General features: G+C 35.4%; 3 protein-coding genes and 3 long non-coding RNA genes across 10 annotated transcripts; 3 read left to right on the forward strand and 3 right to left on the reverse strand.

Annotated features, from left to right (window-relative positions):
- Nucleotides 1-10,730: 10,730 nt before the first annotated feature.
- On the forward strand, nt 10,731-11,759 carry LOC124457780. The gene is made up of 3 exons (XR_006952793.1): nt 10,731-10,986; nt 11,362-11,389; nt 11,628-11,759. It is a non-coding gene; the product is annotated as an uncharacterized LOC124457780 (long non-coding RNA).
- Nucleotides 11,760-12,226: 467 nt separating this feature from the next.
- LOC124458331 lies at nt 12,227-12,651 on the forward strand. The gene is made up of 3 exons (XR_006953133.1): nt 12,227-12,272; nt 12,355-12,429; nt 12,564-12,651. It is a non-coding gene; the product is annotated as an uncharacterized LOC124458331 (long non-coding RNA).
- A 3,914-nt stretch (nt 12,652-16,565) lies between these two features.
- LOC124457018 lies at nt 16,566-19,872 on the forward strand. The gene is made up of 4 exons (XM_047007318.1): nt 16,566-16,793; nt 17,736-17,871; nt 18,433-18,498; nt 18,926-19,872. Exons 1-4 carry the CDS (start codon nt 16,566-16,568, stop codon nt 19,639-19,641), a joined length of 1,146 nt encoding a protein of 381 aa, XP_046863274.1. The 3' UTR covers nt 19,642-19,872.
- A 149-nt stretch (nt 19,873-20,021) lies between these two features.
- On the reverse strand, nt 20,022-21,497 carry LOC124457019. The gene is made up of 3 exons (XM_047007319.1): nt 21,282-21,497; nt 20,960-21,186; nt 20,022-20,755 (listed from the first exon to the last, which is right to left on the reverse strand). The coding sequence occupies exons 1-3, from the start codon at nt 21,347-21,349 to the stop codon at nt 20,022-20,024; spliced, it is 1,029 nt and encodes a 342-aa protein (XP_046863275.1). The 5' UTR covers nt 21,350-21,497.
- Nucleotides 21,498-23,264: 1,767 nt separating this feature from the next.
- LOC124457425 lies at nt 23,265-25,164 on the reverse strand. Of its 5 annotated transcripts, none has more exons than XR_006952574.1 (7): nt 25,107-25,164; nt 24,903-24,992; nt 24,726-24,797; nt 24,574-24,643; nt 24,384-24,470; nt 24,129-24,308; nt 23,265-24,010 (listed from the first exon to the last, which is right to left on the reverse strand). XR_006952574.1 is itself a non-coding variant. In XM_047007684.1 (7 exons), exons 5-7 carry the CDS (start codon nt 24,401-24,403, stop codon nt 23,376-23,378), a joined length of 843 nt encoding a protein of 280 aa, XP_046863640.1. In that variant the 5' UTR covers nt 24,404-24,470; nt 24,574-24,643; nt 24,726-24,797; nt 24,903-24,992; nt 25,107-25,164; the 3' UTR covers nt 23,265-23,375. The 5 variants fall into 5 exon arrangements, 4 of the variants coding, with proteins under 4 accessions (XP_046863640.1, XP_046863642.1, XP_046863641.1 ...); XM_047007684.1 differs by having other exon boundaries at nt 24,121-24,308; XM_047007686.1 differs by having other exon boundaries at nt 24,121-24,308; nt 24,890-24,992.
- Nucleotides 25,165-25,169: 5 nt separating this feature from the next.
- LOC124457426 lies at nt 25,170-26,258 on the reverse strand. The gene is made up of 4 exons (XR_006952575.1): nt 26,193-26,258; nt 25,876-25,990; nt 25,705-25,788; nt 25,170-25,290 (listed from the first exon to the last, which is right to left on the reverse strand). It is a non-coding gene; the product is annotated as an uncharacterized LOC124457426 (long non-coding RNA).
- Nucleotides 26,259-26,267: the final 9 nt, after the last annotated feature.

Here is a 26,267-nt window from a genome sequence, read left to right on the forward strand (position 1 = left end):
GAATAGATTCCATCACAAAGAACTTGTAGAGCAATAGCGCCAAAAGGCACGATAAAGCTTTGCTAATTGAGCTCAGATATAATATCTATAATGTGGGTGACTAGCGGGCATTAGGCGACCAGCCAAATTGTTATTTTACTTAAAATCAAAAGAATCATGATTTTTCGCGCAGGTGAAATACTACAAAGAGTTAAATTTTCACATACACCATCCAAAATTTAAGATTTTAAAACTTTCCTAGTTTTTTCTAAAAATAATAGAGGTTCTTCATATTTTATAAGGCTACCACCATGTAGCGGTCACGGACAGTTCTACTGTTTTGAGTGTGCGGAACCCTTCATCGAACGAGGAATGTTTTCCATTTGGTTGAAGCATGGAAGGTAAGCTTAATTCTTTCTGGCGGCACAGATGAATCCCTATAAAATTTGCCTGCCAGCAAAACATAAACAAGTTAAGTCGTCTATTAGAAGGCAATTCTAGGTGATTATTTCCAAAAGTCAATTCTTCAGATGAAATATTTTTGCTTTTTACATTTGGAATTTGGCTTGTTAAGGTCTAGTATTCATCAAATGCTGGCAATTTTTTACAACCATGTCTTAACTCTAAAGTAACTTAATCTGTAGTATTTTGTTAAAACTATCAATCATTTTCAAGAAGGATATGCTGCTATATGCTGTGCATGGTGCCTTATGGAATGTATACATGTTCTGATGCTTAAATAACTACTCTTTAGACTGATTGTGAAATGTTTGTTCCATTACGTTTTGGTGGTATATGACGGGACAGTCAGCATGCTAACTGCTCTTCAACACAATCACGTACTATAATACGTGTGGATGGAAAAGGTACAGTATGGCAACAATGACAGTATTTTGACTTTGACTACATGTAAATGTGTATATGTTAGTCATACTGTTAAGTATTAGCTTCATTTAGGCCAATAATTTCTATGTTAATTATTTGCATATCAAATAATCCAATTTTTAATCTCATACAAAATTTAGGTCGGCAGCATTTAAAAATTGTCTAATTCTGTCAGTGTATTAAGGATGCTGAAAAACTAATTAAACTCCAGCTGTGGCCAGGCTCATCTTCTAAACCCAAAATTGCATTTCACTTTGACTTCATGGATTTTGCTGAAAAATTCTTGCTCAAGAGCCATGTATCCTTGCACAAATTTTGCAGCACTGTTGACGTTGAATATCCTGAAATGCTACCTAGACTGGTATGTATTTCTCATAAACCTGAATTCTGTACCCATATGATAGTCTACCCATCAAACAGTGGAAATAGATGGGTTGTACTTTGCGAAAAATTTTATTGAATCACTGTTATTTACAAACAACATAAATAATGCATATTTGCCTCAAATACTTAAGGTAAGAGCACATTCAAATTATACATGAAGTTTCCTTTGCTTTTATGACATTGTGTATTCAACCTTATTTTATTTTTGAAACAAATGCACAAGTTTACTAGGTGTTCATTTTATTCTTGTTAAGGTCAAAAACATATATAATGTGTTAAACAATGGATCATTCGATGAATACAGGTATGTTATATGTTATAAAACAAAAGTCTATTTACAGTTACTGTAGACCTAATAGTTAGATTATATGTGTAGAGGAGTACAGTCTAACCTGTTTTAAGTACACACCATTGGACAACAGACTAGTGTCAGCTTATTGAAAGTGTCAGCTTGATTGAGGTTTCATCATTATACTTCCATTATTATTAGCTATATGAGATTAAGTTTTGGATTTTACACAGTATCTGCTTAGTACAGGGTCATTTGATACAAGAGGTTTGACTGTATATATTATATCATTGAAGAATTTGATTTTTTTGTCAGATATTTCAAACACCAAGTCATCTGACTTTAGATCATTAAAGTTCATACAGAAAGACCTGATTGATTATAGAAATTGCCCTCTTTGCCCACAAGTCAGTATTTGATTTCTTTTTTTCTACTATTTGCTTTGTGAACTATTTTAAATTATAGGTTTTTTGTCACATATATTATCAGAACATTTAAAGTTGTTGTGAAATATGAAGTTATACATGTTTACCATAAAATTCGTTTCATTTTATTAAAGAGCTTTGTTTGCTTTAGACTGGTGAGTTAGGTGTGGCCATTCATTCCATGGATGCTTGCTCTGGTCTAACTCGCAAAAAGCTGGCAGAGAATAGTTTTGCCGTCCCAAACCATGGCTGCCTTAAGTTTGCTGATCAGGATGAAGTAGATGATTTTGTTGATCATTATAGCAAGTCTAATAACAAAGTAGGAGAGGTAATTATTGCATTATGAAGGACTTTGAAGCCTATTCAAAAGTATTCTGTGAAGGGGGGGAGTGAATAGTTTGAAAACAAACTTTAAAAGCAATGGCAAAGCCAGCATTTTTTTACTTTTACATTGCAAATATTTTTGTATTCAATCACTGAAAAAACAATGAATGGATTTGATTTTCTAAAGAAATTACTAACAATTTTGCTGACAAATTTGCATTGTAAGAGTAAAAGATTGGGCATGCTTCACCCCTGAGAAAAGTGGGTCTATGCTTCATGCAGGTCCATGGGCCTTGATACATACGTGAGTAGCTACGTGGATTTAAAATCAAAATTACAAACAGCCAATTTTTTTCTTTTCCTTTAATTTATCATTCTTATGCATGGTCTATGACTTGATTGTGTAAACTGTCATGTTTACTTTTACAGTAATAAAACAATTGTTATATATGCGCTAATCTATAATGTGCTCCACCTTATTTTAGAGTTGTCAGTATTCAGAATTTTGTATTCGCTGTTCCTAATCCAAAGCATTTTAAAAGATGCTGACCAAAGTCCTGGTGTTGATTTAAAAATAATGTATGATATTGGATGTGTATTATCCTCACATTTAAAGGTATTTTAATGTTAGCATGTATGATGTGGGACAAGTTCATTCACCAACTAAACTTTGAATAAATTGGTACCGTTCTAGGCAAACAAGAGGCATGACATTTTGTCAAAAGTGTCAATTTCGTTGCCGATATTTCATTGTTATGGACACAAGGCTTCATGCCAGGTAATGAATAAAGCATTTTCCCTAAGAAATTTATGTATATCAAACCATCAAGCGATCGTAATTGGGGTTTATGGAGCACAATTTCAAAAATCTCCAATCATTGTATATAAGAAACAAAATTTAACGAAAAATGTCTTGCATGTTACGACAACAAGCAGCCACTAGAATCTTATCCAAACTAGAGCACCCCCTCCCTCCAGAAAAGTACATCCCCGGGTAATGATGTAGCGATTGAAGAAAGACAATCTTTTCTGCTCTGGTTTCTTCCTTGATTAAAAGCCCCCGTAGGTAAAATATTATTTTTTAGTGTCTTCAAAAAAACAGGTCAAATTCAGTCCTAGAAGGCTCGATGGTTTTGGTCTTACAGATGGTGAGGCTATTGAAAGGCTTACCTTCGTGGGTTCTCAGCAATTAATAAGGAGATGTCTGCCAGTAGAAGAGTAGATCTTTTGACAGACGCGCTTCTTCAGTTACCTTGAAGAAATTTTAGCAATGCAGGTGCTTGAATATTGTCATTGCTTTATGTGTAACTATGCGTTGACACAATGAAAATGTTTTTATTTGTTTGTTGCGCCTTAATTGTTTTAATTTTTTGTATATGATTTGTTTCAGGAAAATCGTTAACGTCGAAGCTTAAAAAATGTCTACAACTTAAAATTAAAACGCAACAAGAAATGAAGGATTTATTTAGCGAACTACCTGGTAAGTAGTTCTGGTAGATTAGAAATTTCTTATGTTTTCTGTGGCCGAAAAGTATTTAAGATTTCTTTTTGCCTAACCAAACTCTCAATTCAATTTGCATCCAAGGAAATACGAATTTATTTTGTTTGTTAGTGACGTACGATCCTGAAATTGTTTGTCAGTGGGAGGCCAGCGAGAAGAAATTATGTCAAGAGTCTACCCAGGTACATAATGTCATTCATGGCAAATAGTTTCAAAATTTTTTTTCGTTTAAGAATTCTCTAGTTTCGATTCTTCAAAATTTAGAATCCTTTCGATACGAGAAATCCTCGGGATTTGAGGTACTTTATACGATAAATTGAATTTAAGTTATATAGCTTTAATAACTCTCATCTGTCCATCGTAACTTTGCTATACTTCTATGGATTAATTATGTTTTTATCCGTGATAGTTGAGCATTAGAGCGTCGCATGTTAACTAAGGGAACCACATAATCCTTGTTTGTTTGCCATGAAACATATGGATGGTTTGCTCGTGATACAAGAGAAACAATAAATGGGAGAGTTAAACCAGAAAGATATAAACTGATAAAAATGCTATAAAACATGTTTAAAGTTGTCTTTATTTATAAATGCAAAGACTAGAAGTCTCTAGTTTTTTTTAAATAACTACAATTCTCATAAATAGAAAGTATATTTTGTAAATTATATGAATGAATAGAAATAAATATAGAAAAGACTGTATTCATACTTATATAGTAAAGCAAATCTTGTGGTCTTTTCAACATTTCAAAAAGGGATGTTGCATGATCATGGTTGCTGTAAGATCAGTATTTACTCTCATTATACAAGAAAATGACCCAACAGCATTCATTTTAAGGAACTTCACAACTTGTGAATAGTTAGATATTGCAAACTGAACTCATAAATATACTTTGATAGTTCCATACGGGTTTCTTAATAAAAAACCTGTTCCAGTAAGTAAATGACAGTTAAAAACTTGAAAATACAAATGTTTGAATATTGTCAATAATGTATTTATACCTTTTATGAATATAACCCTGTTGTTATTTGAACCTTTGTTAAAAGAAATCTACAATACAACTGTTTTTAATCAGCTTTAGTATAAAAAGAAATACCTAAAATGAAAAGAGAAATTGATTTTCTTCTTTATTGAAATTGAGCTTCAAATTCATTTCCTCTTCTTCTATCTCCTTGCACATTACCTCAAAGACAGGAGAATTTTAGCTTCTAGCAAATAAAAGATAATTAGAAGTCCAAATGCTTCAGTTTCAATATCTATAGTTTGTTTATAACCAAATGAAGATTGTTGTATTTTATTGCAGTACATGTTCAGGTCCAAATGCCTTTCGTTTCAATTTCTTTCGCTCGTTCATAAAAATCTTTTGCTTTTCGTACTCTCCCATCATACTGTAAACCAAACCCAGATTGTTGTACATTGTCGCAATATTAACATGTTCAGGTCCAAATGTTTTCGTTTGAATTTCTATCGCTCGTTCATAAAAACTTTTTTTCGTACTTTCTCATATTTTGTAAGCCGAACCCAGATTGTTGTACAATTTCGCAATATCAACATGGTCAGGTCCAAATGCTTTAGTTTGAATTTCCATCGCTCGCTCATAAAAATCTTTTGCTTTTTCGTAATCTCCCATGTTATCGTAAACCGAACCCTGATTGTTGTACGTTGTCGCAATATCAACATGGTCAGGTCCAAATGTTTTCGCTTCAATTTCTATCGCTCGTTCATAATAATCTTTTGCTTTTTCGTACTCTCCCATATTTCTGTAAACTAAACCCAGATTGTTGTACGTTGTCGCAATATTAACATGGTCAGGTCCAAATGCTTTCGTTTGAATTTCTATCGCTCGTTCATAATAATCTTTTGCTTTTTCGTACTCTCCCATACAATCGTGAACCGAACCCAGATTGTTGTACGTTGTCGCAACATTAACATGGTCAGTTCCAATTGTTTTGGTTGAATTTCTATCGCTCGTTCATAAAAATCTTTTGCTTTTTCGTACTTGTCACTGAGTTGTTCGTTTCGTTGGGTTCGTTAGGTTTGTAAGTGTTAAGTTTGATAAAGTCAGAGTTATAGTTGTTTTTGTCAAAAACACGTTTCAGATAGTTGTTTTCATTTTGTAGAGCGTCCGGTGAATCACATATGATTTGTGCACGTCTTGTTAATGTTCTGATTGTGGTGGCTTTGTGTGATGTAGGGTTGTAAGATGATTGGTCTAGTAGTCGGTCAGTATGTGTTGGCTTGCGATAAACTGTTGTTCGCAGTTTTTGATTGTCATGTTTTGCCAAACAGTCGAGAAAAGAAAGAGTTCCGTTTTCTTCGACATCTTTGGTAAATTGTATGTGGCTGTTCTGTTTGTTGATGTGAGTATGAAAGCCATTAATGTCGCCTGCATGTAGTGCTGTGATTGTGTCATCTACGTAGCGAAACCAAAAAGGTAGTGCATGTTTGTAAGTCGTGAGCGCCCGTTCCTCTACAGATTGCATTACAATTTCAGCAACTACAACAGAAACGGGCGAGCCCATTGCCGTCCCATGTAATTGTTTGTAGTGTGTTCCTTTGTATTGGAAGTAAGTCGAGGTGAGGCAGAGCTCCAGTAACTCCATAATGTCTTCTGTCGGTAATGGCAGTACGTCCGTGGTGTTTGTAATGAGGGTTTTTGTACAAGTAAGTGCCAGATTAACTAGAATACTGGTGAACAGTGATTTCACATGAAAAGACACTAGTATATAGTTGTCCGGTATTTGTATAGTGCTCAATTTTTTAATGAAAGTTTCAGTGGATTGTAGCTTATGTTTTGATTTGTTTGTAAGTGGTTGCAGTATGTTAGTCAAGTACTTTGAAAGTTCGTAAGTAGGCGAACCACAGAATGATACAATTGGTCGCATGGGTATTTGTGGTTTGTGAAGTTTTGGTAGTCCGTATAGTCTGGGTGGTCGTGGTACTGAACATCTGAGTCGATAGTAAATACGTTCATATATAATGTTAGATTTTCTCATAGAGAAGATCTTGCTGTTAAGTTTGCGTACTAGTGATGGTGTTGGGTCTCGTTTGAGTTGTTCGTACGTTTGTCTGTCGTTAACAAGGGTGTCCATTTTGTTAAAGTAATCATTCCTGTCCATGACCACAGTCACGCGTCCTTTGTCTGCTGGTAAAATGACAAACAAAAAAATGTTAGTAATGATTGCAATGATCATTAGTTGACCATTTATTTTCCATTCCAAATCATCATGCTTTCATGAACAAGTAATTTCCTATACATACAAGTATTACTAATGTACGACCAATTTACTATGAGTTCAATTGAGTTAAACAGTTTTTCTTGTTTGTACCTTGGACGGATTTTCTTGTTTGGGGGTATGTTCTCCACTTATATCAGATTTCGCCCTTCTATGAAACATTTTAACCGCCCTATAAATTTTAGCGAAAGAAATCAGCTGTACGGTACTGATGAAATGAGATTTTCTGCTCAATATTTTAACTTTTATTCCACCTTTGTTGGCTACACGATTCGACTGCCCCTAAAATCCACACCCTTACCATGTCTTGCGTCGTCCCCTCTAAAATATTTTACATCACTCCTGTAAAAAATAAGAAAATCCGTCCGTGGTTTGTACGATAACGAGGCGCGATGATTATTTGTTTTCAATTGTATCAAAGATAAGGAAACACAAAAAGAGAAGGCGTGGTGTTGACTACAATGCCGAAATACCATTTGAGAGAAAAACCAGCTCCCGGTATGTATAAAAAAGTGAAGTTCTCCAGGGAGGGTGGTTTGTCATCGAGTATTCATTAGAAGTTTGTTGATGCTGCAGGACTGTACTAACCTGGAAAACGATCTACATCTACAAACATGTAACGGTACTCCCGGGCTCAAACCATTCACTTTAACACGTAGAACTGTTGTTTGAAAAATTTCAATTACATCTGTATGTTGAGCATTTTCTCTTTTTCACTTATATTTTCCCACCAAACCTGTGTAATTTTAATGCCTCTAATTTCAGTAAGTAATCGATCTTAGCTCTTCTCGGCATCGTAAGACCGTAAGCTATGGTATGCGTAGCTGGAATTTGTTTCGGCGAGAGGTGTAATTTCATTTGCCGACCGGGGATGTAGAGAACGTAATTGCTTACTTAATCAGTAGAACGTCAAATCAAGATGGTACCATATTCACTTCTTTAGCGAGTTTGTCTACAAGTGCAAAATTTGAATGTACTGTGTTGCTGGAAAAAAGTGCGAGCGAACAATGGTTTTGTGTAGAATACTTTACTTTTTGATGCAGTCATAACTGTACTTTTGCACCAAATGGACGTACTTCTGACTCTTAACTAGGGCCCCGTACTGCCCTAGCGAGAACACTAATTGAGAGGAGGGGGTGTATGTTCTTTGAGTTGTGCATGACTGAGTTGTTTTGAAAGTGATTTGGCTTTCAAAAGAAATCGTTTGGGTGCAACTGAATGTATAGATGCTAACGCTCCTCCCCACCACCATCCCTAACCCTTCCCCGATCCCGATCCCTAATTAATGCTCTAGCTACGACCCTTATCTTAGTCGTAGTCGAAGTTTTTTCCTAAAGCTGTTATCGCTCGGGTAATTACGCGCTTGGTTTCTATAATTTATCATACAAACCTCGCTCTAACACAGCTAGTTTGCAATTTAGCTGTACGTAGCCTCTTGGCGTTCTCTTTTTTTCTTGTTCTCTTCCTCTCTCGCAGTTGTTGTGCGAACATTACATGTTGGCGTGCGATTTTTATTCAGTTCAGTGTTTTCCCTATAGGATTTTACGATACCTCCGATGAGAACGTGACGCCCATCCAACTTGAATTCAAGAAACTACGACAGGACCGAAGGTCGAGAGTTCTTACAACCGTCTCCGACACTCTCCGAGGTTTGCATAAGCCGGGAAAATTCCTAACATTTAATGTGCGGCAACTTTTATGTAAATTTACGAACGGCATGAACGTCTTTCTTTATTTCATCTGTTTTTGTTTTACTCCAGGTTAAATAATCCTGACCATATCAAAAAGCGCAGTAAACTTGTTATTCCAAAACCGCAGGTTTCGGATGCCAAACTCGAAGAGGTAAATGGACACGTAATTCACGACGTTATTCCAAAGCCATCATCAGAGATTATACATAATATAAATCCTAATTTACTCTTAAATCCTTAATCCTGATTTAGGATTTAATTAACGACGATTCATTGTGTTTTATTGCAACTACCTTTTTTTACAATATATTGTTCATGTGACTTGTTCATGTGACTTCTTATAAGCCCTCAAGATGGGTTTTGCCAGCGAGAGCGCACGTGCAAGCGTCGAAGACGAAAGCACCGCATCCGACGCTTTACTATCAGAGTACTCTGTTACCCCTGGCAACCTCAATCAACTAAGGACACCACGTACACCTGCTTCGCAGGACACTGTTTTGCAGGTACATGGACGAACTGTAATTCATATTCAGCCTTTTGCCAGTCTTTATAAATGTCTTCTGTTGAGGCACGGATCCATTTTCTTTTAATTTTAATTTACAAGACCTCGATACTCGACTGAAATGTTCAATTTGTAAACTCCCTTTGAGGAATCCGCACCAAACTTCTTGTGGTCATCGTTTTTGCGAGAGTTGCATTAAAAATGTTATTGAGAAGTATGATTATTTTGCCCTTGCGATAAACCACACATCCCTGTATTTTCCCCAGTTTTTTAGTAACTAAGTTTCAACAATTCGCTTAGGCGTTAAAAATTTTGTGATGAATTATAAGAGCAATTTCGTATAAGAGAAAATTTGATGCTGTGCTTTGGTAAATTGTCAGTTGGAATATTAAATCGAAATTATTACACTTCCGCTTTTCAATTTAACAGTCAAGCTGTAAGTTTGAATTAATTTTAAATTCATACAGTATCGTAATAAAGAAAAATTTTCCGAAAATGCTCATGCTAAAATGATTTACTTCTGTATCGTGTAGTAATATTAAAAACGTTTAGCAATTCGTGATAGGAAAATGATCAATACGGCAACGATCACTCTCATGACATTGCATGTAGGCGCTGGAATCTCATACATTTTCAGAAATTTTCAATAACAGAAATGATGACAATTTTGACAGTTTCATCGCAGCTTTCGCGATATTCATGTACAACAATTCTTCGTGAAACATAAGTTTAAAATGAACCTTGCTAGACATTTCTTGATGAAAACATACGTATGAGCCTTATTTTACTAGGGGATGTATGAAACTCGGCACTTCTTTAATTTTAAACATTTCAGGGTTTTAATAATAAAGTTCAAAATTAGATAGATCCATGGATGAATTGTTACGATATTAGTCCGTCTATCCATTAAACTTCTTCTTTTTGAACAACTGTAACGCTGGGAAGGGCTGAAGGGGAAACCCCTTTTACTACTTATACAATTTTTGTTGACGCATTCTTCTCACTTAATATAGCGGGGACCAAAAGTGTCCAGAAGACGGCACTGTACTTACTCTCGAAGATATATTCCCAGATAGATTTTGTAACCGTGAAATTTTGGACCAACATTGTTATTGCCGCAACAAAAGTTTGGGTTGTAAGTGGACGGGAATGTTTAGAGCAGAAAAGGTGAATTATTCATTAATTGACATACTTTTCCATACCTTTACGTACCGTGTTTTTTAAGTGGCAAGCACATTTCTTTTGATTACATGGACATTTATCCACAATCAGCTCCCCAATATATCGACGTCTGTCTTCAATCTCCTCCTCAATGTGTGGACATTTATCTATAAATGATAGCTTAAAATGAAATTAATGTTATGAAATATTTTTTTCTCTAACGTTATGTAGCATTTGTTTTTCCTAGTCCTCAATTGGATGACCGACTTTGCGTTCACCGACTTTGCGTTTCCGACTTTGCGTTTGCGTTTGCGTTTCCGACTTTGCGTTTGCGACTTTGCGTTTCCGTTGAAAAAAATTGTTGCCTGTTGAATGTCAATCTTACAAGCTGTTTTGACAGGCAAGTTCCGTTAATTGGTTGGTAAGCCAATAAGCGTTTGATGACTAGAAATATGATATCTGAGCAGATTAACTACACATTCTTTGCTTTCGTTTTTCGAGCTTTCTCTTTTTAAGTGACTTCAAGGCAAACCATATCGATTCTTCGGTGTATTCTACGGTGATACGTGATATTTAATTAAACCAACTTGGGGTGTTCAAATTTGTAAGGTGAGTACACGTAATGGTTTAGTAAAATCAAAAGTACTGATACAAAATTACAAATGATAAAAATTCTGAAAGCATTAACGCTTCTAACACTAAACGCCCGGGAAACAAGTTATTATTTAACAGTTATGTTTTTTGTGTAACCTAAAAGTAGTGGTACGAAAGGATTTCTTGTATTACAAACTACAAAGCATGTTTTAATACATTTAAGGCAAATAAAATTCACAATCCTTACATAAAACATATTGATAAATGAAGCAATTTATAATTAAAACCGGTTTGCTAACGAACTAACAGGGCTTAGCTCGCTATTGTTTGGTGATAAAGCGAGATTTTTTGACAAACATTTTTATCTAATTGTTTATTTATTTTTACTAGATGGCTGAGATTCAAGCAGTTAAATCAGGTAAATTCACGCGTTACAATAGCCGAAAATTTTCCTAACAACAATATACACAATATATATCAGCCATTGGTTGATTGCAGGAGCTGATTCGGTGATTCCTCGACAATATTCACTTCTCACTAAGAGTACCAAACCAACATTTGTGTGTTGCTAAAACTAGTGCTGCTTGCCTTTGATACCAAAAACGTTCATTACATTATCTTAACTTATGTTTTCATTGTTGTTGCCTAATTACTAGTTTGCGTTTCATGCAAGAAGGAATGTGGAAGCCATTTTTGCAAAGTTTGCAAAAAAACGTGCCACGCAATTCCGCCTTGCTCAACATCAGCAGGTGATGATGAAGGTTTTGGTGCCCAGGTCTTGTGTAGTGGCTGTGCAAAACTGAGACAGCAGCAGTGGCTAAAATAAGCAGCAAACACTGTCTAAGGAAGGTAACAGAACAATTATCTAGTGTTAGAATGTTAGTCGTGTGTAAGAGTGATCGTGTTTGCGTCACAAAGAAAAGTGGCATGACATTGTCAGTGGGTTTTATAAAAACAATAGTAAACAACCAAGATTGGCTATCGACACATTTGTAACCATAAAATTGTGTGTTATAGAGTTTCAGTTTGCCAACATGTTTAAAAGACATAGCAAGCAGCAGAAAACAGGACCAGAAGCAAAGCGAGCAAAGAGTGGACACGAGAAAACCCCAATGGGCTTTTGCTTACTTTGTTTTAGGCAAACGTAATTTTGGCTTGCTAGAGGGAACAAGTCCTCTCTAGCAAACCATTTAAAACTCACAGCGACAAGGGCGAAAAGACCTTAGCAAATGACGCTATTAGAGAAGATTCCCTCTTGCTAAATCTGCGCTACAGGCGTACAAAATGCTTAAATCGGCTAGGTAATGAAAATCAAGTTCCCAATTCCCAAATTGAGAACTGCACTTACATTGTGTATGTTTTCTATGTTAATTGTATTTTCAGTACAAGCCAAGTGCAACAAAAGTGTGGTGGCGACGGAATGGGAGAACGGATAGAAATTATGGAAGTCGATGAAAGGTAGCTAAATTGCTCATTCCCTGCGTGAACCATAAAATAACCGGATATCACAAACTGCATACATGTTATATAATACATTTCTTTTACATATACAGTGATAGCTTTTTAAAATTATGAATATTAAATTGTTTCAGAGAGCTTGGTAAGGATACGGCTGGACATGCAACTGACGAACTTTCGTGCAAAATCGTTTCTGGTGTCAGTGAATCTGAAAGTTGGGAGGAAACCGATGAAAAGATGAGAGGTTTGTTAGTGAAATACGGCATTTTTCTTGCATTATAGTATCAGATTTTACGACATTTTGTCACGATATTTTGTGAAATTTATGCCATAGTGGTTGAAAGTGTTGACTTTTTAGTTCAAGGCTTCCAATAATTCACTTGTTCGGATAAGTAATTTCTACATTACAAATTTCTTAAGTCGTTTAATATTAACGATGAAATCATTAAGTATTTCAACGTCTTCTGTTGAATTTCTTAGTACATATACTTTTCACACAGTTTGCAAGAAAATTTTAATGTTGGCTTTTTAACACTTTCATTGTTACAGCGAAGAGATTGTGAGAGTTAATGCAGTAAGTAAGACGAGTAAGGCTGCCTCTATTTCAAACACTAGCCGTCTTAGCTATCAAAGCTCGCTTGGAAGTTTTCTTCCTTCAATTTTATCAAGTGAGCAAGGCGACCTGCCATTTGATGTGGACGAACTTGCGGAAAAAATTGCTACTAAGGTGGCACAAAAGTTGAGTGGTAACCCTAAATCAGCCCAATCAACAAGTTCAATAACTACATACAATCCCACATCGAGTAACGCACTTCGATCTTCCAATTTGATTGAGCTTGTGGATGAAGTGGAAGATTTTGAAATACTAAAAGAAGAGAACAGCTGGGTGCTGCAGTGTCGAACGTGTGTCGAATTTTTAAACTCTTCCCGTGTTTCCTTTTCGTCATCTTTTTATCGACCTACTGGCAAAGCAGACGGATCTTTGGCATCTGGTTTACATATGTCAGATGCCTTGTATGAACAGCTAATTGCAGGCAAGTGTGAAAAATGGTACAGCCAAAAGCAAGCGTGTCATCGACATCTTCTTTCTTTGACCCACAAAAACGCTGATGACCACATGAAGATGGTAAAGCAAGGGAGGTCATGGGAAGTACTTGTTGCAAAGAATCAACTCCGTGCAGCTCTTGGTGTTGTGAAAACAAAGTCAGCTGCAGTTCATTATGAAGCACGACTTGGAGCTAATGAGTTTAGACGATGTGTAAACTTTTCCTCACAGATGCCACATGTTTCTGAAAAGAATTTTGAGCTTTGTAGCGAGCTATCATCCACAGTGTTTTGGCGTCTAAAGAAAACACTCATTGCCGTTGTTTGGGGTGATATGCTACACACTCACTTCCCTAATTTTTTCAAGAAGATCTCTCTCGATGACGAAGGAATTTTTTCCTTGCAGGATGTGGTTTTCGAGGAAGGAGTCTTTGTGACTAGGTTCCAAGAAGGTACACCAAGGCAGTTCACCCTTTCTGAGGTCTTCGAAGTGACGCTCAACAATGGTAAAATGATTGACGTTCTTTTTAAAGAAGAGGCCGCTATTGAATATTTATATAACGATTCCTCATTTTATTCAGCTGTCGGCCAAGAGTTTTGTCTCGTCTTTGACATATTTTATGCGAAATGCGGAACTGAGGCTGTTGCCGAATCTTTTTACCGGGTGGTGGATAAGCAAGAAATGGATGGTGGGCAAAGCATAAAAGTGCTAATGAATCGTGCTAAAGTTGATTGGAGTTTACCATCTGTACTTCAATGCGACGCAGCACTGAACGAAATGGCAAAACTTTACATCAATGGGGACAAGGAACGTGGTTTGTCCAGACATATGATTCCTGTTTTTAGAGACCGACGAGCATGGCCAAAACACGAAGGAGAGATGTCCAAGGTTTTGCAAGGCATCATAACATCACGCCCTAAGCTACCTTTCCTCTTGTAACCTTAGTCAAGCGTCAACCAGTATGCTTCGTGCAGTTATAATCAAAAAGTTTTCAATCCAAATCTGGCAGCAGATCGTAATTGTTTATCAATTGAAAAAGCTCCCTTGCTTACCATCTTCCTGCTGATTATAAACAAATATTAACTGAAAACCTTTTCTGTCCACCATCTGCCTGCTGATTATAAACAAAGATTAACTGAAAAATCTTTTTTGTCCACCACCTGGCTGCTGATTATAAACAAAGATTAACTGAAAAACCTTTTTTGTCCACCACCTGGCTACAGATTATAAACAAAGATTAACTGAAAACCTTTTTGTCCACCACCTGACTACTGATTATAAACAATAATTAACTGAAAACCTTTTCGTCTAACACCTGGCTGCTGATGATAAACAATTATTAACTGAAAACCTTTTTGTCCACCATCTGCCTGCTGATTATAAACAATTAATTGAAAAACCTTTTTTGTCCACCATCTGGCTGCAGATTATAAATATTTATCAACTGAAAACCTCCCCTGCTTACCATCTGCCTGCTGATTATAAACAATTAGTAACTGAAAAACCTTTTTTGTCCACCATCTGCCTGCTGATTATAAACAATTATTAACTGAAAAACCTTGTACTCCACAATCTGGCTGCTGATTATAAACAATTATTAACTGAAAACCTTTTTTGTCCACCATCTGCCTGCTGATTATAAACAATTATTAACTGAAAAACCTTCTACTCTACCATCTGGCTGCTGATTATAAGCAATTAGTAACTGAAAACCTTTTTGTCCACCATCTGCCTGCTGATTATAAACAGTTATTAACTGAAAAACCTTCTACTCCACAATCTGGCTGCTGATAATAAACAATTATTAACTGAAAAACCTTCTACTCCACAATCTGGCTGCTGATTATAAACAATTATTAACTGAAAACCTTTTTTGTCCACCATCTGCCTGCTGATTATAAACAATTATTAACTGAAAAACCTACTCCACAATCTGGCTGCTGATTATACAAAAGATGGTTCCTGATTGATTTGTTTTTTTTTGACGACGTATTTGACGACGTCAGTAAATCAAATTTATTTGGTGCCTACCTTTTATCGTATCATACGCTGTGATGAAACGATGAAACAGATGAATGATAAACATACGTGGTACGTTGGTCGTTCGACTCGTTACATAATACCTAAGGTAAAGTGGCATTTTTTTGTGATTACACATGACACATCCTCACGTTGTAAAAGGAGAGTTGCAAGCTCCAACTTAAGGTAAGCTACAGCTATACACATGTATCATCTTTTATGTTATGTTTCATAATTATTTGCAATTGCAAACTATCAAAAATGGAGTGTGATACGGAAAAAATAAAACTGGCATCTCGCGAATATTTTATGGCTTCGCAGCGCAAAGTCGAAAATCCGCCGCACAAAATTGAAAATCCGCCGCGCAAAATTTCTAAAAAAAATTGATCTAGCTTGCGCAGTTTGCATACTTTCCAGTCTGGAACGTCGTTGTCTGTGGACAAGGTCAAGGTGAGAACGATCTCTTCTTTAGTCGTTCACCGTCTTTTAAATTTTTTTCTGTATGCAGTAAACCAACTACGAAACCAGCGCCATCAAATCAAAGCCATACGTATCTCAATAACATCCCTAAATTTGTATTTCTACTCCACAGTAATTTGTATGAAGTTCTACTTTAAACTTTCCTTTTTCAAAAAGTACATTCTTATAATGTATTGTGATATACAATGGACATTCTTTATGTACAGAGTTATAGGCTGTGAAACACAGTAACTGGTGCAGCTTTATTGTAACACTTGATGTTATAATGTCAGTAAAAATTTCACAAAATTTGTTTGATACTGCATGTTTTGAAATTATTCAAAAGCTTCTTCACAACTGACATTATGCTTTTTTCAGAAATGGATTGGCAACGAAGTTGCTTCTGTCAAAAGAAAATGTCAATCTAATAATTCGGAGTCACCTCTACCCTCATGTAATCCACCAAAAGTCCCCAAACCACCACCCAGATTACGGGGGTCAAGCGGATATAATCTATTTTGCTCAGAATTTTTTAAATCAGGTGAATGAAATATTAAATCACTTTAGTATAATCAATCAGGGTTTAAGGAATGTTACCCATCAAGAATTCACTATGATGAAAGCCTTGACAAATTTATCCATTATTGCAGATGAAGTAAAGGGGTTGTCTCACCTGAGTGAAAAAAATAAATTGGCTTCTGTCAAATGGATTGGTTTAGGAGAATCCGAGCAAAATAAATACACACAGAAAGCTAATGACATGAAAAACAACCCTGTGACATTAGATGATGCTCAAAGAACAAAATTGGTTGATCAGCATATGAAAATTTTAGCTGAGGAGGTAACAGTTGTTTTAATAAATAAGTTTTGCAATGAATAGCAGAGGTAGCATTAAGTAATTAGAATAAATTAGAACAGGCTATTGATTGGGGAGACTTTAGTCTCTGGAAATGTACATAATTCATGGTATTCTGATAAAGGAAGTTTATATTGCCTTAACATTGGATGCATTTCTAATAGTGTTATGTTGAGTAAAACTCTTTGTTTTGAGCATGTATTTTTTGTGCAAACATGGTTGCAGTGATTACCAGATAGAAAGTTATTTCTTATTGCAAACTTGTTTTTCTTTTGGCATGAAATTTGACTTGAACGTCATCTGGCATGAAAATCTTTTTTGTATTCTGGTTGTGTGGAATGTATCAGTTGAACTGTTTCATAAGGCTATGAAAGAATTAATGAAGAAATGATTTAATAATAATAAACTATATTTAATGGTAGTATGAAGTTTAAAGTTTGTTTGAAATTGAAAATTTATACAGTTACTAAATGCTGTGAAAAGTGATTGTAAAATTCTTTTGGTTCCAAGAAGATTAATCACTGAAGAGATGATTGTTGTTGCTGTTGTTGCTGATATTTTATGACAATATTTGTACTTCACTGTCTTAATCACAGATGTAATGCAGACATATATGTCATATAATTTGGGATATGTAGAATAGTGTTTGGACAACAAAAGATTCTGTTTAATTCTCCATCAGTAATGATGATCATTACAATAGCATTGATGGTATAGCATTACATTTGTAGAAATAATAATTATCATAGCAATACCAACAACAACAGAAACTATGTATAGTAAATAAAAATAGTAGCAATAATATATAAAACAAATGTCATCTCATGCCATTTGTTAAAGTCCATATTGTTGCAAACTATACATAGCTTTTGCAGTACTTATGCCTAATGTAACCATTATCAGTTATTTACTTTCCTTTTAGTTCAGTTACTTGAGTATCTTGGTTGCCAGGCCAGCTGCTTACTGGTGAATGGAAAAAGAACTTTATGTCCTTGGTTCATCAGGAGGAAAAGATTTGTTCACAATGAACCAGCAGTTTTGTGCAAGTTTCAAGCAATGTTTGGTAAAGAGTAAAAATTTTGCAAAGATCACAAATTCGTAATAGGCATAAAGTTTAACTTCTGTTGATATGTCAGCACCAGTTTCATGGATACCAGTTACTGGATGGTAGTCAAGTACATACATATGACTAAGTTTCAGAGCTTTACTATAATGTCATGTTACGTATGGTTGCAAAATGTTCATCCCATCTCAAAATAGCATATTTCTAACGGTAAATATTAAAGTATTTTTGGTAGCCGATAAAGTGGTGTACGTATATAATATCATGAAACCATTTGCTACACTGTGTTTCACGCCTTTTGGCAATCACCAGGTGAATGACAGTTTAGTTGATGCTTTATTTTACTTTTATGAATTTATATTTTGCTCAATCTATAAAGATATTGAGCACACTTTTATAACGAAAATTCACAAACTATAATTTTATATTGACAAGCCTGCTTCGTGATTTCTCACTCTTCATTAAATTCTCTAAAAAGAGTGAAAAATCACGAAGCAAGCTTTTTGGGATAAAATTGTAGTTTGTATAGCTAAAAAAAAATTTGTATGCTATATTTGGTAGATGTAGACCGAGAAAAACAGAAATGGACTCATGAGGATGTAAGAATGCTCTTTAACAAGAAGTATAGTAAGTTAATTTTTTATTTATTCTTGTACGCAGGTCTTCACCATTGAGAGTGACGTGATCATACAGGTGTAATTTTAACCACCACAGGCCTGGATAAAGTATTTCACTCTATGGCTGCAAGTTTAAAAAAAATCTTTTTTGAATAAACTTTTCATTAAATACTTTTAAAACAGTATAATGTTGTTAATAACAGTTATGTACAAAGGTTGCCTGTATATTCCTGAATGGTAGTGTTTACCTTACAGTGATAGTTTAATTTTACCTTTTGATACACCTGCATAAAGAAATCTTCTCTGTTTTTTAATAAAAGTATATGGAAGATACAAATTTTTTCCTGTGAGTAATTTTGTAAAAATTACCCTTTTTACAGTCATGTTGTTAAGTCATTATGTTTGTTAGTTCTTGTCAGTGAGCATTTTTCTTAAAGGTGAAGCAAAAGGTGTGACTGGTTCTCGCGTTCCATATCTTTCTGGTGGTTTTCATGTTGAAGGACTACCAGATAACATTCGCCTAAAGAAGCCACGACAATATGGCTCAAAGGAAATACAAAAAATCATGGACTGCCAGGACAGTATTTCCTTCATTCTTGAAACGTCAGAAGGTGCACCTTTGCAAGATTTTGGTGAAGACTGCAAGGAATTGCTTAGTAATGTATTCGGAAAATGTGACTTTAAAGTATCAAAAGAAGATGTGGAGGTATTGGATATTAATGAGACACATAGCATTTCTGAAATCAAAGAAATAATATCAACACACTGGAAAGTGTTATGTCCAGAAGCTTTGACAGAGTTAAAAAAAAAATTGAATGCATATGTGTCTCAGGCAAATCATTTCGTTTTGCCTGTGTACTGTGATGATGAGGAAAGTCAGTTCTGGCTTTTTTCATTTACGGGATCTCTACAAGCTCTGCACCAGATAAGCACAAGAGGTAAATTGACAGGATGTTGGCTAAATCATGAGTCAGGCAATACCTTCCACCTTATTAAAAAAAAGGAAACAATCTTTGGAAAAAATATTATTAAGGACAATGGCAATGTAATTTTTGAGACTCATAGGTTTACTGATTATACCCAAACCTTCATATTGAACAAGTCCTTTGAAAGGAAAGTTACTCAAATTTTATCAAAACAGGGATACATATAGTTTTCAATTTCACACCAATGAAATTGTTTACAATGGTAACAGGTAGCACTGCAATATGTGCATTGAAATCAACTCAGTTTTCAGTTTTAGTTGGATTGTAAATAAGCCAGTTTTAGTTGGACTGAACATGTATTTTTAAAAGGTAATATTCTACTATTCACATATAAGCCATGCAGAATGTCTAATTCTATAATTAAAATTTCGAAGATTAAAGCCCAAAAGTAAAAACTACATTATATAGAAAAAATTTTTTTTTTGAGGGGGGGTTCTACCTTTCACCTACACAAAGACATGCACAATTCAATGGATGGGCAAATAAGATATCATATTTGTAAAAATAACTGTAATAATTGAGATACTTATGCATCAGTAAAAAATATTTATGTTTGTGCAATATGTTTTAAACGTCTTGCTATTGACAATGCATTGCAACCAGAAGAAATAGCTTTGGACAATTGAGTTAATTTCTCTTGCTGGCGTAATGCATATGTTTCTTTTATTGCAGGGAGAGTAGTTACTTTATGTAGCAAGATGCCAAAGTCTAAGCAGTCTTGTTGACTTAAGTTGTTGTCAATACTTCCACATAAAGCTTTGACTTCATTAAGATTCAGAAATACTGGCACCCAAACTTTTTTCTTTTCTTTTTGTTTCACAACAATAATGTTTTGAACTCCAAGACCTCCATGAGCAAATCCACAAGAATGCAACAACTCTATGCCTTCCCATATCTTAATTAATAAAGATATCCACTCGGCAAAAGTGATTCCATGAGTATAGCACAATCCTTCCAAGGACATGTACACTCCAGTTCCTACATGACCATAAAATTTTGTTATTAAAATGAATGGCTTTTCATCCCGACAAATACCAATTAAGATTGGAAAACATGGATGAGATGGTAAGCTAAGAATAGTTCTTGCTTCATCAATGACATCAAACTCAGATTTCCTCACTGCAACTGCCATTCCTCTAAACCAACATAACTCCATGCTATCAAAATTCCCATTTGGGAATGAATATGTAGGCTTCTTTGATGAGGAACGTAGCAATTCCGACCGATTGATACTCATGCAATCAGGTAATCCACATAGCATTTTATTCTCAGTTGAGCAATCTATGAAATGAGACAAGAAAATAAAGTTTGCTCCATGTCCAAGGTAGTTCTTCTCAAGATGGAAAATCATTCCCCCCCACCAAAAAAGGTTCTCAATATTATATACAATTAACACAAAAATTAAGCCCTTCCTCAAATTATTCTTATCGTGTGCCTCTGAAATTTATGTTAATTAGGGACTGCGCTAGCTATTTTAAACCATACCATTTTCCGTATGACATTGGTTAACATTTTCAATGGCGTCGATGTGGCTAATGCCAGAATAAAAGTAGACATGATTGCTATGAATTCGCTTCACCGTAGGAAAACACTTTCGTACAATGAACCCACACTCTCGAACAGATATACTCTTATATTTATTTCTCAACACTTTTAGAACATCTGAGCATTTTACGCGACATAAGGAATCTTGATGAAACAGAGTTGACAACCTATAATAAAGTCATATATAACGATTAAGGACACAAGCGACTGCGTTCACGGATCACCGGTTGACAAAAAACACCACAAGTGGAGATATTCTCACCAATTTGCACGAGCTTCTCGAAAGTGAGACGGTTTATGTTTTCTTCTTGATGCATCTTTTTTCGGCATTGCTTCAACTCAAATGACATAAATGGGCTTTAATATGGACGGGCAGTACAGTTTATAAGAGTATGCAACATTTGTGAGTAATGTCCATTGTCCATATATAAAATAAAGATAATAGTACCCGCTCGGTGATTGGTCTATAGCCGTGTGTGCATTAACCTGTGCAAACCGACTTCAACTCAACCAATCAAATCAATCAATTAACCAAAAAAAATTTGCATATCGATGTAAATTTATCTGTTTCGAATTATTGTTTCGTATCATTGTATACAAGAGGTAAAAACTGTTTTTCGTGTTTGCACCATTGCACTGGCTTATGCAAACCTTGAAACCGTTTGTGGGAACTCGAGCAGATGCAATCGTGCAACCCAAGACCTTCGGTCTCCTGCTTGCACTGATCTGCTCTCAAGTTTTCCCAAAGGTCTCATTGGTTTGCATAAGGCAAATTGTATTTCTCAGATGATATATGGGCATATGTGACGAAAAAGATCTAATAAATGCCTTATATTAAATTAACACCTTATACATATTAAACGCCCCCGCCCCCTCCTTGCAACCCCTCTTACTAATAAAGTCCCGTCCTCGATAGACACCCACCACCTTCACAACATTAAATTTATGATATATTAATTATAGTGGGTTCACAATTTGGCTTATAAGAAGTTTAGTTTGTCTTAGTTTTGTTTTATATTTGTTCACACAAACAACTAATATACACGTCTCTCTTTTCATTTCGCTGCACCACAACATCTAGAATTGATTAAACGCCCTGGCCGTTGATAAATTCATTTACGGTACCAACGAACACTCAAAATAAAGCAACATATATATCATAAATGAATTCCACTTTTAACATTTCGAAATTCGAATTCCGCTGCGTCGACATTTTCACTTTACGGTGCTTTTTTGTGAAATAAACAGCACCGCATAATCCAATATCATCGAGCATATGTGATTGATACACAAAAGTATGCAGTAGCCAGTAGCAATGTTTTGTTACAGCAAATAGTTGACAGTTGTGGCTTTAAATTTTTTTTAACAAATTATGTTTCAAATAAAATATTGATTTTTTTAGTTAGTACAACGACCCTTATAGCATGGACCTTATTAGTAGCAGAGTATGTAGCATCTTATAATAAAAACAACCCCCAAAAAACCGATCACGTTCTTTTCTTAACATCAGAATTGAGTCCCGTCCTCGATAGACACCCACCTACTTTAGAATGTGATTGTAAGGAGGGTTGGTATTGCGTAGAGAATATTTGAAGCTCACGGCAAGAATGCGTGATACGTAATACGTGCAATGATTACGGTAGGCGTGCAACATGACAAGAGTGTTCGATCTGTAAAATGGCTTACGTGTTCTGTGAAATGGTGCTCAGTAACGCAGATTAATAATTTTGAGTTTTATATTATTTCAATCCAAACACGTGTTCGGATTCATTTCTCATTTACCTCTTACAGCGGCAGTGCCATCAAGGGTGCCGAACCAGACCGCACTCTCTCGTCTGCATCGTTTCGTTAGCTTGAACATCGGTAAAGTTAGTCACCTGTTTGGAGTTAATCTCGAGCAAAATATGAAACATGGGAAGGCTTGTAACGTTAAAAAACAAATTGGATGATTTAGACGGACAAATCATGAAATTCGGTGTTTTCAGAAACTCGCCCCAGACCCCGTTGATCAACTGACAAAGCTTTGGATACGTCTCGGCTATTTTATATAATGTGAATGCTCACAATTTTAGATGAATTGGGTTGGGCAGACAGAGCTAATTGGTTGGGATATATGTCGCATATAAACTCTTACTTGTAAGACATTGATAAATAATAAAGAACATAGTTCTCTCACAATTCAACGACAGGTCAAAACTTCCGGTGTTGTACAGAAGAAGAGAAATGACTGTGCACTAACATGACGTCACAAAACCAAATGTTTGCGTGATATCAGTTATACTAGATACGTGAACAACTAAATTACATAATAAGTACATAAAAGTAGCTATTAGTTTACGAATAGTAGCTATGTCGTCTATTCAATGTCACTGTCCACTTCTGAGAGCTCTTCGATGTTTTCATCTTCAGTATCGGATTCCTCATACGGTGAGCTTTCAGATTCATTGGGAATGTTGACATCATTGGTTAAGTTGACAATCTCAGCATGGAGAAGAAAAGTTTCTCCAAGTGGAAGCTCAAAACTTTTCTTCAAGCTGAACAACTCATTCCGCAATTTGGTTTTAAATCTTATCAGTTCATGCTTTGAACCAAGCATGAATTCATCGCTGCTCAAATCACCAAGATCAGCAAGTGCTTCATCAATTTTTGAGCTAAGATTGGTGTAATACAATAGAAGCCTTTCTATTTCCAAGTTTAAAAGTTTCTCTTCCTCGTCACATCGTTTTAGGATTAAGTACATTTCAATAGCCTTCCTCTTTGTGTATACTGGGACCGAGGTTTCCCCTAGAATGTCATCCTCACCAGACTCAAATCCCTCATAAAGGTCTGATGTAGGATCTTTCGCTTTTTCAAATGTCAGACGATCGGGTAAACTGTTTATAAAATCACGAAGAGAATCAATGGCAGCATTGTGTTTGTCAATTGTTAATTTCATCTTGTTCGTGATCTTGGTGATTTGCCTGGACAAGCGAGTGGCAATTTTCTGACCATCTAAACAAGTAAAAGGAATACAAAATTAACATTTACAAGAACAACAAAAGACAGATATGGTAACATAGCTTAGGTTACAAGTATTCGAAATATACAGTGCATTACAGTACCTGCATACTTCTTTCTCAATGTTATTAAGAAATGCCTTTCTATGGAAAGTCCATGTAAAGCTCCGATAGTATCTTTTCGTTTTCCTTGTATGACTTGCAATGCAACGACGTCAAAATTAGGATGACCAGGTTTCCATCTTTCTTTTATAGAATGCTTTCGTTCAATATCTTTTAAAATCTTTCGAAACCTGTTTACATAAATTTTGCGCGTATGTAAAAAAAAACTTTAAAGCAAAATATTGCTTTGACACATTTATACATACTGGTATAGTTTTTTCGACATCTGATGAATTGAGTAATCTTCAGATTTTATCTCCTGGTTTTCTTCAAAACATCCGAATGATGTAGCACTAAGAATTTTATAATTCACCAATTAGGCTCAAAAGAAATATTAAAACGTCTATAGGCATGTATTATAGAGAAATAGCCAGTTTAGTACATTAAAAAACCTACCTTAGTTGTTTAAAATACAGTAGCTATTGAACGTACGTCACTTTCCAGTTCTCCGTGGTTTCTTTATGTTCTGTATTTAAAAAGTACGTCTTTAAATCCTACAGACTGAATTGTTAAGAATGAAACTATTTGCCATGAATGACATTATATACCTGGGTAGACTCTTGACATAATTTCCTTCTCTCTGGCCTCCCACTGACAAACAATTTCAGGATCGTACGTCACTAACAAACAAAATAAGTTCGTATTTCCTTGGATGCAAATTGAATTGAGAGTTTGGTCAGGCCACAGAAAACATAAGAAATTTCTAACCTACCAGAACTACTTACCAGGTAGTTCGCTAAATAAATCCTTCATTTCTTGTTGCGTTTTAATTTTAAGTTGTAGACATTTTTTAAGCTTCGACGTTAACGATTTTCCTGAAACAAATCATATACAAAAAATTAAAACAATTAAGGCGCAACAAACAAATAAAAACATTTTCATTGTGTCAACGCATAGTTACACATAAAGCAATGACAATAATCAAGCACCTGCATTGCTAAAATTTCTTCGAGATATGTGAAGAAGCGCGTCTGTCAAAAGATCTACTACTCTTCTACTGGCAGACATCTCCTTAGTAATTGCAGAGAACCTACGAAGGTAAGCCCAGAGCCTTTCAATAGCCTCACCATCTGTAAGACCAAAACCATCGAGCCTTCTAGGACTGAATTTGACCTGTTTTTTTGAAGACGTTAAAAAATAATATTTTACATACGGGGGCTTTTAATCAAGGAAGAAACCAGAGCAGAAAAGATTGTCTTTCTTCAATCGCTACATCATTACCCAGGGATGTACTTTTCTGGAGGGAGGGGGTGCTCTAGTTTGGATAAGATTCTAGTGGCTGCTTGTTGCCGTAACATGCAAGACATTTTTCGTTAAATTTTGTTACTTATATACAATGATTGGAGATTTTTGAAATTGTGCTCCATAAACCAAAATTACGATCGCTTGATGGTTTGATATACATAAATTTCTTAGGGAAAATGCCACTCCTCATCCATCTCCACGGTTGGAGGAGAGCACATTCCTCCGCTATCCCGCCTCTTAATCCATCCCTGTCATTACCAGGTACAAAGCTTTATTCATTACCTGGCATGAAGCCTTGTGTCCATAAAAATGAAATATCGGCACCGAAATTGAGACTTTTGACAAAATGTCATGCCTCTTGTTTGCCTAGAACGGTACCAATTTATTCAAAGTTTAGTTGGTGAATGAACTTGTCCCACATCACATGTATTTTACATGCCAACATTAAAATACCTTTAAATGTGATGATAATACACATCCAATATCATACATTATTTTTAAATCAACACCAGGACTTTGGTCAGCATCTTTTAAAATGCTTTGGATTAGGAACAGCGAATACGAAATTCTGAATATTAATAATAAGACACTAAATATTATTAAAGGGTAATAATAGAACTCGTTAGCACAGAATCGTTTTGTCCTTTGTCCCTTTATTTCAAAATTGACACAGGAAAAGAAATTATAACCCGACGATTTGTTCTCCATACTACCTCATCAAAGATCAAGAATATTGATAATTACGTGCAAACCAAGTGTAAGACACTAACCTTTCCCCATATTTAGTGCTGAAAAATCGTCCAAGGTGTGAATGCTGACTGCAACAACTACCAAACACTCCTTTT

This window comes from Xenia sp. Carnegie-2017, unplaced genomic scaffold (genome assembly GCF_021976095.1).
Source record: "Xenia sp. Carnegie-2017 unplaced genomic scaffold, XeniaSp_v1 HiC_scaffold_6, whole genome shotgun sequence".
NCBI lineage: Eukaryota > Metazoa > Cnidaria > Anthozoa > Malacalcyonacea > Xeniidae > Xenia > Xenia sp. Carnegie-2017.